This window comes from Apteryx mantelli, chromosome 7 (assembly GCF_036417845.1).
Source record: "Apteryx mantelli isolate bAptMan1 chromosome 7, bAptMan1.hap1, whole genome shotgun sequence".
NCBI lineage: Eukaryota > Metazoa > Chordata > Aves > Apterygiformes > Apterygidae > Apteryx > Apteryx mantelli.
Genome location: NC_089984.1, coordinates 33,168,082 through 33,180,947, shown reverse-complemented (window position 1 = coordinate 33,180,947; position 12,866 = coordinate 33,168,082). Strand labels below are relative to the sequence as shown.

The window sequence follows — 12,866 nt, the reverse complement described above, 5'->3', positions numbered from 1 at the left end:
CGCTCCGCTCCGCCCCGCCCCCCCGCGCCTGCGGAGAGCGGCGGCGCCCGCGGGGCAGCGCGGTTGCCGCGAGCTGCGCCCCGCGTGGGGAGAGTCACGGCCGGGACGGGAAGAGGCGGGAGCCAAACGGGAGCGGGCTGCCCGAAACGCCGCGGGAGCAAACTTGAGGCGGGGTGAAAGAAGGGGTAGCGCTTCGCGTTCCCTCTTGCTTTTTCAAAGCACAGGTAAAAACGCACGAGTCGCCCAACACCTGTGCTCGTTTTGAGGACGGAAAGCAGAAGAGGAGGAAGACGGCTGTTTTCGGGTCCCCCGTGCTGTTCATTTGGTTTCGTTCAAACCTTTGGGGAGAACTTTCCCATACGGCCCACAGATTTTGCAGCGAGTCAGCCAGGAAGCTTTTGGGGGCAAAATGAGTGTATTTGCCTCTCGGCATCCTTCGCTAACAGGAATCAGTAAGCGTAGGTCCTGCGGCCGTGGCTCTGGCCACCCCAGCGCCACCGGCCCGCCGCCCCCGTTGGGCTCCGCGACGGTCCGAGCCTCTTCTCGTTTCTCCGGGTCTCCTGCCTCCTTCCCCTCCGGCCTTTTAACCAGCTTCATCTCAAATAGCCGCCTCGCGCGGGCTCAGCGCCCAGGTCCACGCTTACCGCTACGGATAAAACAGCCACGTGCAAGAAAACGGGCAATAGCCAGTACCGATGCAGAGAGGAAAGCAGCTGCGGAGGCGATCGGTGCTCCGCTGGCCGGCGGCCGACGTTGCTCCAGGCGCGCGGGCAGCGCCGCTGAGACCTGGCGAGGCGCAGACCGGGTCAGCAAACGTCTACGTGCCGCGGCCCGCGTGCTTGAGCTGAGCGCACATGTCAAAGCTGTGCTGCAGGAGGCCCAAGCAAGCAAAACTTGTTACCTGCAACTCCCAGCTGAGGTATATACATTTTGTATATACATATGTATATGTATGTAGTAGGGAGAATGTTTTATGGACGCTTTTGCTTTGTTTTCTTGTTTTCTTTAAACTACATTTGCACAAACGTTTTTTTTCCTGGCAGAGGCAGCTGAGGAATGTAACAGTCTTGGGAAGGATAAAATGAAAATGGAAATTGCCAACGCGCTTTTGCTGAGAACTTTGGGAGCTGCAAATTCATACATACACATACATATATATATGCACACATACACATACGTGCGTGTCTGTATAAACGCACACCCCGTTTTTACTCTCCGTGTTAAATGCTTTCTCTGACAGTCACGGGAATGAATTTGCGCAGGACACAGAACCAACTGGACTGGCAAGGTAACTCCTAGAGACAGAAAATAGATACTACGCCAACAGGAGAGTAATGGGATAAAAGGAGCTGTCAAGAAGCTGCTGTTATCTCTGCCTGCCATGACGACACCCGGGACTGCCGTATTCCAGCGCTTCGGTCCGCGCAGCCGGCTAGCGAGCAGGATGGGCGCTGGGGATGGACGGCGGGAGCGAAGGTCTGTAACCCGCTCGCTGCCTCTCTCAGAGGGTTTCGGGTAACAGCGAGAGGTAGGAGGTGCTGCAAATCCCCTAGGACCAGGGAAGTTACAGTGCCTAAGCCTGAAATCAATCTGTAATCGCAGCTATCGAATTAGAGGCAGCCGTCAAAAATACACACACGCGCACGGCCGAATTCGCACAACAAAAGATACTTTTACGCCAGCCTGGAGCAGCGTCTGGTTCCAAGCAAATCGCTAAAAACTAACTCCCCCCCGTACGCAAACGGTGGCGAAGGCAGCCTGCTCGCCTCCTGGGGGGCGATTAGCGAAGCCGGGAAGGGGCAACCGCTCCAGCCGCAGGAGAACGACGGGATTTCGATGACCTGCCAGCCAGGAGATCGATATTGAAGCAGATACGATTGCACATTAGATGTAAATAAACACTGTTGAATATGTGCAGGTAAACTCTAAAAACGTGCACGGCGTATTCCTAAAACTGGTTGAATGTTGACGCTTACCGACTTTAAAATAAAACTAAAGCCAAGCAGGGTTAATGATTTAAACCTTTGTAGATATAATTAGTATGTATTTTGTATGTGTGTGTATATATGTGTGTGTGTGCATATATATCTATAATTATGATTTTGTGTGTGTGCGTATAAAAAAATGTACAGATACACATAACATATATAATACATACGTATTTGTTGGTGTCTGAGAGCGGTCTAGCCGGACGGAGGAGAGGGGTGCTGCCCTCCGAGACGCTTTGCTGCCGCCCACTAGAGACGCGAGGACGTCAAAGGGGCCACGAAGGCAGAAGACGAGGGCGAAGCCGGGAACGCCGGCGGACTCGCGGCGCGGGAGCCGCGCCAGAAGCGTCCGGCCCTTAATTCCAGCGCCTGATTTTAGGCAACACGTGAGCTTTCCGCACCCGCGCAAGGAGACTGATCGGCGGCGGGGGAGCAGCTGAGCTGCCAAAGGTCGAAACCGGCAAAAGCCACCAGTGCCGGCCGCTGCCCGAAAGCGGAGGGCTCCCGCTCAGCGCGGCCTCCCCTCTGCGTTTAGTTACGGCTTTTTAACCTCTCGCCGTCCCGGTAGCTGGAGCACGAGCTCTGTTTTTGCAAAAAACATAGCAAAACATGGCAGCGTCCAAAGGCGCCTGGAAACATCAAGCCACCGCTGCAAACCTATAGCGAAAGGTGCCTTAAAATTACAATACGCTAAGCACTGTCGCTGCAAGGGCTTTGGGCCGGGGCTGTTTGGTCGTGCCGGCCGTGAGCTCCAGCCCTTGACTGCAACCAGCATTTGAATCACAAAACCCCCCCTGAGAAACTGGCAGCACCTTAATGATGGAAAAACGAAGTGGAGTTGGCCTGGAGAGACACTCGCGCCTCAACTGCCCGAGCCGTCGGGCCCCAAAGCCGCGGCAGCGCAAAGCTTTTGTGGGGCCGCCAGCGGCTAATGCAGCCCCTAATTGATATTTTCTTTCCACGCCGTTGGTACGCAGCCCCGCTCGCACCCTTAGAAAGGAAAAGGCATTTTTCACTTAACTTTTTCAGCGGGTGAAGGGAGGAGGGGGATGCAAACGCAGGGCCACGGCTTGGCCCACCTTCGCGCCGCGCCGATGCCAGCCGGGTCCTAGCTAGAGCTTCGGCAGAAAAGAGCAGAGCAGGAAACGTCCAAGCGGCTGGTCATTAATCTGTATTGAAGACACTTTAAAATAAAATAATTGGACTAATTCTATCGAAAGCAACCAATCCGTTATTTTTATGTTTCCCGTTGTCTTGTAGCAACCTCAGTCTCAGAGCAACGCTGAACAGGGACAGCGACTCCAGCAGAGCTTGGCTCTGGGAAGTCTCCTGGTCTCTGGCGAGGTGAGTCATCTTTGAACTTTGCTTTCACTTTATGAGCAAATAACTTTTAGGGAAACTGCTGGTTTTGACAGTTGATGAGACCTTATCAGGCAGGTAGGGGGAACAAATCTGTATTCGGAAGAGCAAGGAAGAAGAGCCGCATTTCGTGGCCGCGTTATCTGGCGGGGACAGAGCGCTCGCTATTAAGGCTGGCAGTTGAGCACCAGGGCGAGCAGCACCTTTATCTCCATGGTGTCTGCGCCTGCTGATTTCAGCAATCGCACGCTCACCGCCGAGTCGTACATCTTCGCAGGCTGTTACTGTGACCCCCATTTACTTAACATGTTGCATTATCAGACCCTGTATTAAATGCAACCTGGGATTCTGCCAAGATAACGTGATGTATTTTTCCTATTCAGGCCATAGCACTAGATTTGTGGCATGGCACTGCTTGATTTAAAGGAGAAGCTGCGGACCTGCAGGATATGGATGCATTAATATCACACCTAAACATAAAATCCTAGAGGGGAAAAAAGATTGCATCTGTCTCACATGAGGTTGAGCCTTTAGTTTTCTCTCCCTGGGTTTGATCCAGTGCAAATGCTGACCAAGGATAGGAAGAAGAAACTAGAAAAGTCAGGCAAGACAGACCGAAAAGGAAATTCTGCTAAACACATGTTCAAAATCATTTTTCCTTTATGTGACTTCATTTACAGGCAGATCCCAAGTAAGAAACACTCTGACATCTTTTTTAAAAAAAAAAGGAAAAGTCAGACATGTCTTTTTTCTCTCTTGGAGAGAGCTCAGGGCATCCACTTCTCTTTGCTCTCAAATATCTTCCCACACAACAGTTAATGGCACAAACATTAACAACTAAGGCCTTTTCCCTTCTCAAGTTCAATTAACTTGTAAGCAACTGTAATGGATCAGAATGAAGGCCCAACTAGCTCAACAGCCTGTTTCCACAAAAACAAGCTGACAACACTTGGAGAGAAGCGCAAGAACAGGGTGAGCTTACAGTGATACTGCCTGAGAACTTGCCTTCAACCTCCAACAATTTGCATTCAGAGACAGAGACTGAGACCCAGAAGCACAAAAAGTACAAAGACTTTGGCAGAATTTAGTTGCTAAAGAGCAAGGATAGGTGAATGGGTTGAGCCAGAGGCAAAGCATGCTATTCCACTTAAAAAAGCTGCAAACAACTCTCCAAACTGTTGCGGTTCCTCTCCAAAAGCAAGCAGGTTTCCCTCATACTTTTAAATATCTTTCTTCGCTGTCGGCCTTGTTTCTAGGAACAGAGCTGCCATGATGCAGTTTGCCCCACTAGTCACCTGATGTTTCATCCTCCGTTCACATATCCAGAGCTAAACCGGAGGGTGAGACCAGCAAAGCTCTGCCCTTGTCTATAAGGCACCTGAAGCTGCTGGTTCTCAGCCACGTTACCCCCTCGAGTGAAGAACTGGGGTAGTTTATATCTTATTAACCTCAATTCGGTAGGCATTCACAACCCTGCTGTCACGGGGTCGGCACGCTCTGCGTCCAGCGCTGAAGAGAGCCAGCCAGCCCTAAGAGCAGCACCAGTCAAACTTACCCTGTGGGTGAGGTTGTCGGAGAGAAAGCTTTGAACACAGGATAGTCTTCTGTTCAGCGGAGTAAGCTCATGAGTGCAAAAATACATTCTTAACTAGTTGTAAAAGTGAGAAACCATCGAATAAAGTGGAAGAGTCTCGCTTCCCAGACAAACCACATTCCACTTCTGGATTTTGAAATGAATTGATATAGCAGATGAGTCCAGAAGCCAGATGTCTGCTTTCATCTCTGCGCGGAAACTGGAATAGAGCCCACAAAATCTACACCAAAACACTTTATTTGAAAGCTCTTTGTTAATGTTTCCAAATACAAGGATGGATGCAGCAAATATGAAAAACTGATGCCATCTAATGGCCATTTGAATTTTCAGCTTTCAAAGGCTGGGTTTTACTTTGGACTATACATACTTTGGAATTTTTACTTTGGAATATTTACTTTGGAATATACATTGCTTCTTACAGATACAGAAAGAAGAAAGGAGCAATTAACTGTAAGGGGACTTTGAAAGTCATCCAAGGAAATGCACCTTCTCTCCCTCTCCTCCACATAATTGCCCTGGAGAGCTTATACCACTATTGTAGTAGTAGTGTGTTTTTACAGGATTAAATATAAAGATATTTAATGGGTAACACTAGAGCTACATTAGACTACATATTATTACATTATCACATTTGCCTTAGTTCTCATCATATCGCTTTGGTCTGTTTGTTTACAAGTTGATCAGAGCTGACTAAACCCTTCCATGCTGTGTGCTCTTCCAAGGCAAAACTGCTTTGATGTGTTGGCCCGCACTGTCTGCATATATATAATTTAAAGCTAATGTAATTGTACAATTCCAAAGAACAAGGCTATAGAAAAATATACAACTTGATCCATATTACATTCTGGCAATCTTTTCTTTTAGAGACTTAAATTGCTGCTGGCTTTGCAAGAGTTATCACAAATTTTAGCAAAGGAGCGAGTAACCTTTATATTAGGGATGTGCTTTTTACTATTTCTATGAAAGTCTGTGCAAATTTGGCCGATCTGTAAGTCTCTAAAAATAGGAGTTTATACATGCTCTGCGACAGCCAAAATATCAGAAAAGTGCATCTCCCCTGAACGTGCTCGAGGCTTTCCCCGCGAGGCTGCCAGCGCTGCCTGCACCGCGCACACAGCGCCCACAGACGGGCTGACTGCGGTCCAACCGCCTTCTTCGTGCGCGTTACCATACAGCTTTTAATTAGTGCTTTTAATGCGTGCTCCACCTCGTTTCACATGCCGGCTCACCGACAGACACCGAAAGAGCAATCATTCAATATTTTGTTTTCTCCCTGTTTGGTATGAGGTCATTTGTCTTATTTGCTCTGCATTGCTCAAACCTGGCCAGGACACGAGACTTCTTCGTCACGTAACAGGCTTCCCCATTACAGCACCCGACAAACGCCAATCCAGGGAACAGCCATCGGAGCGGGAGGAGGCATTTTCCCTCCAGCTTGCAGAAAGCGTAATGGAAGCACATGGACGCTAAGGTTAGAAGTCTCCCTCAGACCTGTGTGCCCAGTTTGAGCTGCAGTGGGTCTTTCCCCCATTCCCGGGGACTTCGCGTTGTGCAACACTTTAGAGGTTTCCACAGAGCTCTCCGCAGTTGCAGCAGTGAAAACTCAGCACTTTTGCAAATGAGCATCCAGAAAACAGAAGCTCTGGGCACCAGAGAAAACAACAATTTAAGTGATTTACTCAACACGATACAATAACTTAACTGGCAAGGCAGGGAAGTATTTTTCAAAACGGCCTATAACAGCCTTAACCATGACATCATCCTATCTCCTTACAGCATCTAAAGCCTCAGTAACAACACTTTCAAATTTCTGCAGCAAATGAGGCAAAACCTGTTTTGCTATGTAACCCTCATCTTCAGAGTACTGTGCGAGCCTGTAAAAGTTGTTAGTGGGTGATCACCTGATCACAACTCCGATTTTAGTCGTTTTGTCGTACATAGACAAGAGCGGGGTGTAAAGGTGCACAACCTCAATTCCTTAAAAAAGTTCTTACACAATAGCTCGTGTATAATTCCTCATAGGATACACTGTTCCTTCCCTGACTTTCTTGGGCTAAGCGTCCCGATAGCAATAATTGCTACCTATCGTGTAATAATTACTGCTCTTGACCTATTGTGTCAGTGATCTGTTTTCAAGCTCGGTTTTTCCAAGGCCTCCTGCTTCCTAAGGCCATTTGTTGAGCCTCAACATACCTTATGCCTGGGATTAACATCTACTTTATTTCCATGCTTTGGCTCGTAGACTCTCGGACCCTTCTTGTAACGCTGTGGAGGAGCAAGGTCCAAGGGAACGTGAAGGGGCTGTTGTGGTTCATGGACTCTTGGGAAAAAAGGGAGTTCACGTCAGAACGAAACTACGGATGCATTCAGCCTTACAGGGAAAGCTCCCCAGTGTTGATATGGTGTCCGCTTCATGTTACTACAGCACTGAGCAGATTGTAGATGCTCCTGGAGAAAGAAACAGTAAGAAAATAACTTGAAATTAAGTTAAGATTTAGTTATTCAAAATGCTGAACCAAAATCATCCTCTACGCTGGGACAGAGTTCATGAAACTGTCACTGGACTCAGAGGGCTAGATTTTGACCTTCTTGAAAATGAAACAAAAGGCTGATTTGTGGAAGGACAAAGAAAACAAACATTTTGGCAAGATCCTTAAAGACATTTTACAGAGTTGATGCAGCTATAAAAACATAACATTTGAAATTCTGCAGCCTCAGAGGTTCTGAGGTATACCATCTGCTGGCCGGCCATGACATGGATGTCTTCAAATAACTTTGAAAGAAAAGCTTTACTACAAAGAACTCATTAATATAAAAAAAAAAAAGAAAAAAAAAAAAAGAGGCAATTCACACAAGTTGTTTCCACGCTATCTACTTGCACGGCCCTTAAACCTCCCCAGTCCTACGGCTGAAGCAAGCACTCTTAAACCCACGTAGCAGAGAAAGACAGACAGAACGAGAGGGTGGAGAACCTTGCCCAGGCGAGGAGCGCCGGCAGCACAAACCCAGCCAGGGCCCAAAATTCCTGCCTGACAATTCCCCATTTTTTGTCACATGATTCTCAGAAAACAATAGTTTTTAGCATATAAATTCAAGAAAGAGTCTGTCTTCAGCGTAAATTCTTTACAAGTAGTGTGCAGAATCAACGCATGTCTTTACAGGGAAGAGATGCGAGAGTACTGTGTAAACAAAAGGCTGCTACACAAAGTCCGTCTATTTAAAATACTGTTTATTTGTGATTTAACATTAATTAGCATTACATCTATGAGCAATTTCAGATAACATTTATATATTTTCCACAGGACACAGAGTTGGCTGGCTCATTCTTTATGCCAAAGCAAGTAAATAGAGGCATTAGCAAAAGGTGCAAATAGTTCACGGTTGCATTTTAAAAAATATTTATGCACATTGCATTCATTTAGATATATTTTTAAAAAAGTTATGAAAAGCGTAGTTCACAGGTTACTGTTTCTACATATGTTGTAATACAACACAAATAATGTAGAACATAAAAAACAAAGTAAGCAACTGAAAGTTTCCACTATGATTAAAAACACCGATTCCAGTATTTAGTGATAGCTAGAAAATTGTTTCCAGGATCCATTCCAACGTTGCATTATCACACTTACACGGTCAAAGCTAACCAGCCCCCAAACATGCTATAATCAACATTTTTGCATGCCAAACCACTCTCCAGCCATATTTAACAATTTATATATTGTATAATATTTCAACCGGCAATTCGGGAATCACATGGATCTTTTAAATGTATTTCCTACTGTGATGACTGATTTACAGACAAATTTGACACAGCGAAGAAAAACCCTATGTTAATTTCTATGCTTGTTTGTATTTACAATACAGTAAAAGTAGTAAAATGACAATATCAGTAAAAATGAGTAAGTGGCAGTACCACCCTTACCCATGGCACTAGGCTCCAATTTGCTCTGGGTTCATCCAAAGGACAACACAGATTCATGAGATCCTTTTAAAATTAAAACGAAAGTGAAGGGAAAAAAAAAAGTGTTGCACTCCGTATGAATCCATACAAATTATTTAAAACTTCTAATATGGAAATGTAACTTTGCTGATTTAATAAAAATACCCCACATTCCATATCATATATTTAATAAAAAATAATCACCAAACTTCTACTTTCTTTGTCTCCTCCTATTTGCTTACTATTTCACTTTCCCTTTATCAGTTTTGTTTCCTTCATTTGGTTATGTTAAGAGATTATTTTTCTTCATTCATTAGCAATACCGCAAGGAAAAAAAAAAACAGTAAGTTTTAAACATGAATCCAGTTTAATTTTATACGCTTTTATCTTTTGATTTCTAAGTCCCTGGATTCCTGAATTATATTTAAGTATATTCTAAACCAAGCATTCTTAAATACACTCTACTATTAAATGCTTGGTTCACATGCTTATAATACTTTTATACTGAATGGTATACAAACATTTGAACATATAAAATCTTTTTTTTTGTTTTGCCAGTTAAACTAAATTATCAATGTTAAGTGTATAAAATCCCCTTTCTTGAAAAATAAGGGTATTTCTCCCCCCAACTGATAGAATAAAAAAGAAGTCTTCAAAAATTATATTTCACTAAAATGAAATATTTGGCAAAAAAGTTATTGATGAATGGAATTCTTAGACATTTTGTATAATTCCAATAAACTTTCTCTTACACAGTTTTCCCCCTAATATTATGTGCCAGTGTATAATATTTCTATATGATCTAATCTTAAAAAGATTTAAAGGTGTGCTGTTAATATGCACCCACTCAAACAGGGGTACAGAAACAAAATATATGGTCAAAATCACAATACAAAAATGTATGATCTGGTTACCAAATGAGACAGCAGTTTAAAAAAAAAAAGTCACATGATCACGCAACAGTAACTTTGTTAAAGACTTTAACTGTACTGAAAATTTTAAGGTCTGCAAAATGCTCCAAGCAGAATTGCTGCCGTGTACTGCGATGGTATTTGATCTCGCTATGACGGTGTTCAAGCACCTGCCAGTGTCGTTCTACATGAAACTATTGAATGTTTCAGACCCTCATAGCAATTCTGGACACACTTAAGTGAGAGATGAATTAATTTTCAATTAACAGGAAAATGTTTTATTATTCTTTTTTTAAAGCAAAACCTCTTCCAGTTCCGTTTTGTTTAGGTTAAAAGTCCAGTTACTGCACCCCCCCCAACACTACTCTGTTAATGGTCAACTTAAATGTTTAAAATGTGCAATGTCTCCTCACAACAGAACTGCACTTAGGCTTCTACCTTCTCCTTCTTTTTATTCTTTTTCAGAAAAGATGGAGTACGGAACTTCTTCTTCTTCTTCGACGGGGATTTGGAAGGCGACCCTTCAGGGGACAGGGCCTCTTCGATCTTTTCTGAGGTTTTAATCGTAATCTCTACGCTCTCCACAGTACTAGTGGTTAACTGACTGACCCTCTTGGCGAGATCTTCTTCCACGTCGTGTGCGTCGTCTTTGCCATTTACCACCACGACAGGTAGCTCTGCGGATATTAGGTTAGCGTTCTGGGTATACAGATCTTCATGGTTTTCTAAGACAACAGAGATTTTTGCAATTATTCATATTTATGTTCATGCAAAAAGACTGTACTGAAACAAGCATAAGACGCGAGTCGGGACTGTCAGATCTGTTGCTTTCTTTATCTGCATTCTTACTCGTCGTAAACAGACAAATTCTGTGAAAATGTCATTAAACGAAAAGGGGCAGAAAAGCCGACCTTATCTTACCCAGGTACATATATAGCTGTACAGTCTCAAGCACACCCAGGATTCTGTTTTACTGCATGAGACTACTTTATGAAAACACAGCCATTACATACAGAAACCTTAAATACCAACCTTTAAAAGTGCCTTTTGTTAGCTGTTTCTGGAAAATTCTTAGTCAAGAAGTCTAATCAACACTTCATTTAAAGGCAATATATAATATCCATTTCCCCCATCTCATAAATATCTGAATTTCAGTATGCCACGAGTTATTTTCTATTTGTGAGAATTCCACATCAGGAAAAATTGGGTAAAAAGCAACTGGGTTTCTGCACAGACTCCCACCTGCATTCTGGTAAAACTCGGTTCTTTTTTGCTCAGTCGACTTCAAGTAAACGTAAAGAATGCAACAAGAGAGCAGATGACTCAGGTTAGAGCCACTGGCATTTTACAGAAATTACATGGAATACCTTCTAATTTTTCTGGGACATTTTGCGGGGACTGAGTTTGTGACTGAATTTGTGACACAGATGAGTCATCTGAGAATAATTCCTGTTCAGCATCTGCAGGACAAGATTTGAATTAGTAGCCATGCAAAAGTAAAAATAAGGCAAGAATGTCAGTGCTAGTGCTACAAGATTTACAGCTCTGCTAGCGTTGTACTGTTCATGCTGATAACCTCAAGAAGTTACAATACGTACTTTAAACTCTGTAGATTATGAAATTACAAAATTTCATCCATTAACAACCACTATATATTAGTTGTTTCACAGAAAGGGGGAGAGGTTGAATTCCAGGTAGCATGCCCCATGGTTTTACTTAGCCACAAGCCACAGTTTGCTGTTATAAGAAATTATTACACTATGCCCTGAACGTGATATACAGAAAAGTTGTTTTATTACACAATATTAGTGAAGAAGAGTGCATAGTAAGTGCAATTGTTAAAAAAAACCAACCAAACAAACCAAAAAACTGAATTAGTAATTCCCTATGGAAGAGTAGTATTGGAAGAGAGATATAAAGAGGTCATAGCAAAAGTAGATGAGTTGAGTATTGGGAGGATAATGGAAAAGTCACTGAAACGCCCTATCTTTGCTTCTTTAAGCTTTTGGAAATAAGAAAATACAAGGTGTATTAAAAATACTGAAATCTGAGGGTCAGAAAATGGAGAACCTATCGACAAGGTGGTACCAAATATAAAATATCAGAATGTTTCATGTTCTTAATGAGATGTTAACAGTTTTTTCTTGTGAATTCTGATATCTGAACATTTATCAAAAGAACCCAAGGTCGCAGGATTTTTCTCTCTTGCCACATATTTCCTAATTAAGTGACAAAAATTAGTTTTCATAGGATCACTATTCATGTATCATTTACCTTACTTAACAAAACTTTCACAGTGTGGGTGGTTAAGCACTGGAACAGGTTACCAGACAGGTTGTGGAATCTGTATCCTTAAAGATATTCAAAGCTCAGGTGGACATGGTCCTGAGCAACTTGATCAACTTTGAAATTAACTTTGAGCAGGAGGTTGGGCTAGGTGACCTTCACGCTCTTCCAAGCTAAGTTATTCTATGATTCTAACATAAAAACTCATTATGTTAAAATGTGTTTTTGTCAACCCTATTTCTGTGCAAAGCTTTCACTGCCTTAATTTCAGATTTAACCAAAGTAAAAACAAAAAAACCCCCAAGCGTTTAACAAATAAAATTCTATATATCTCAAGGAATGAGTATTTCTAAAGCTAAGTAATTGCCAATAGTACATGCTAATAATTAACACATTTACATTTTTACAGTATTTTCAAACTAAAAATGAACTGCTGATTATTGAAATGTAAATCCCAACACTTAAATGCACCACTGACCTTCCAACCCTAGCTGCTTGCGCTCAATCGTTTTCTTGTACTCTTCCAGTTCCTTTTCTGTGAGATGGCTGAAGGGGTTGGGTGGTGCTGGTGGCGCATGCTCATCTTCTTCAAATTGCATTGGCTGGAAAAGAGAAAACCACAAAGTTTAGTAGTTAAAAAAAGAAAGAAACAAGATATACATGGTTAATGTCTCTTTTTGGCCCCAAATTTGGTGGTGCGCGCACACACACACACACTAAAACTGACTCAAATAACAGTGACCACTGAGGTGTAAATCACCACTGAATTACATTGGCACAATCATTAT

General features: G+C 43.2%; 1 protein-coding gene and 1 long non-coding RNA gene across 7 annotated transcripts in view; one reads left to right on the top strand and one right to left on the bottom strand.

Annotated features, from left to right (window-relative positions):
• Positions 1-21: 21 nt before the first annotated feature.
• On the top strand, positions 22-3,332 carry LOC136992476 (uncharacterized). The gene is made up of 2 exons (XR_010884748.1): positions 22-919; positions 1,044-3,332. It is a non-coding gene; the product is annotated as an uncharacterized lncRNA (long non-coding RNA).
• Positions 3,333-8,153: 4,821 nt separating this feature from the next.
• The window catches only part of ADD3 (adducin 3), a 110,572-nt gene continuing 105,859 nt past the window's right edge, over positions 8,154-12,866 (bottom strand). For 5 of the 6 annotated variants that reach the window (XM_067300224.1, XM_067300220.1, XM_067300222.1 and 2 more), the window contains 3 exons: positions 12,557-12,680; positions 11,160-11,252; positions 8,154-10,517 (listed from right to left, as the gene is read on the bottom strand). In XM_067300224.1, the coding sequence (XP_067156325.1) occupies positions 10,219-10,517; positions 11,160-11,252; positions 12,557-12,680 (516 nt within the window). In that variant the 3' untranslated portion in view covers positions 8,154-10,218. The remainder of the gene's footprint in view (positions 10,518-11,159; positions 11,253-12,556; positions 12,681-12,866) is intronic. The other variant, XM_067300221.1, reaches the window with a different exon arrangement.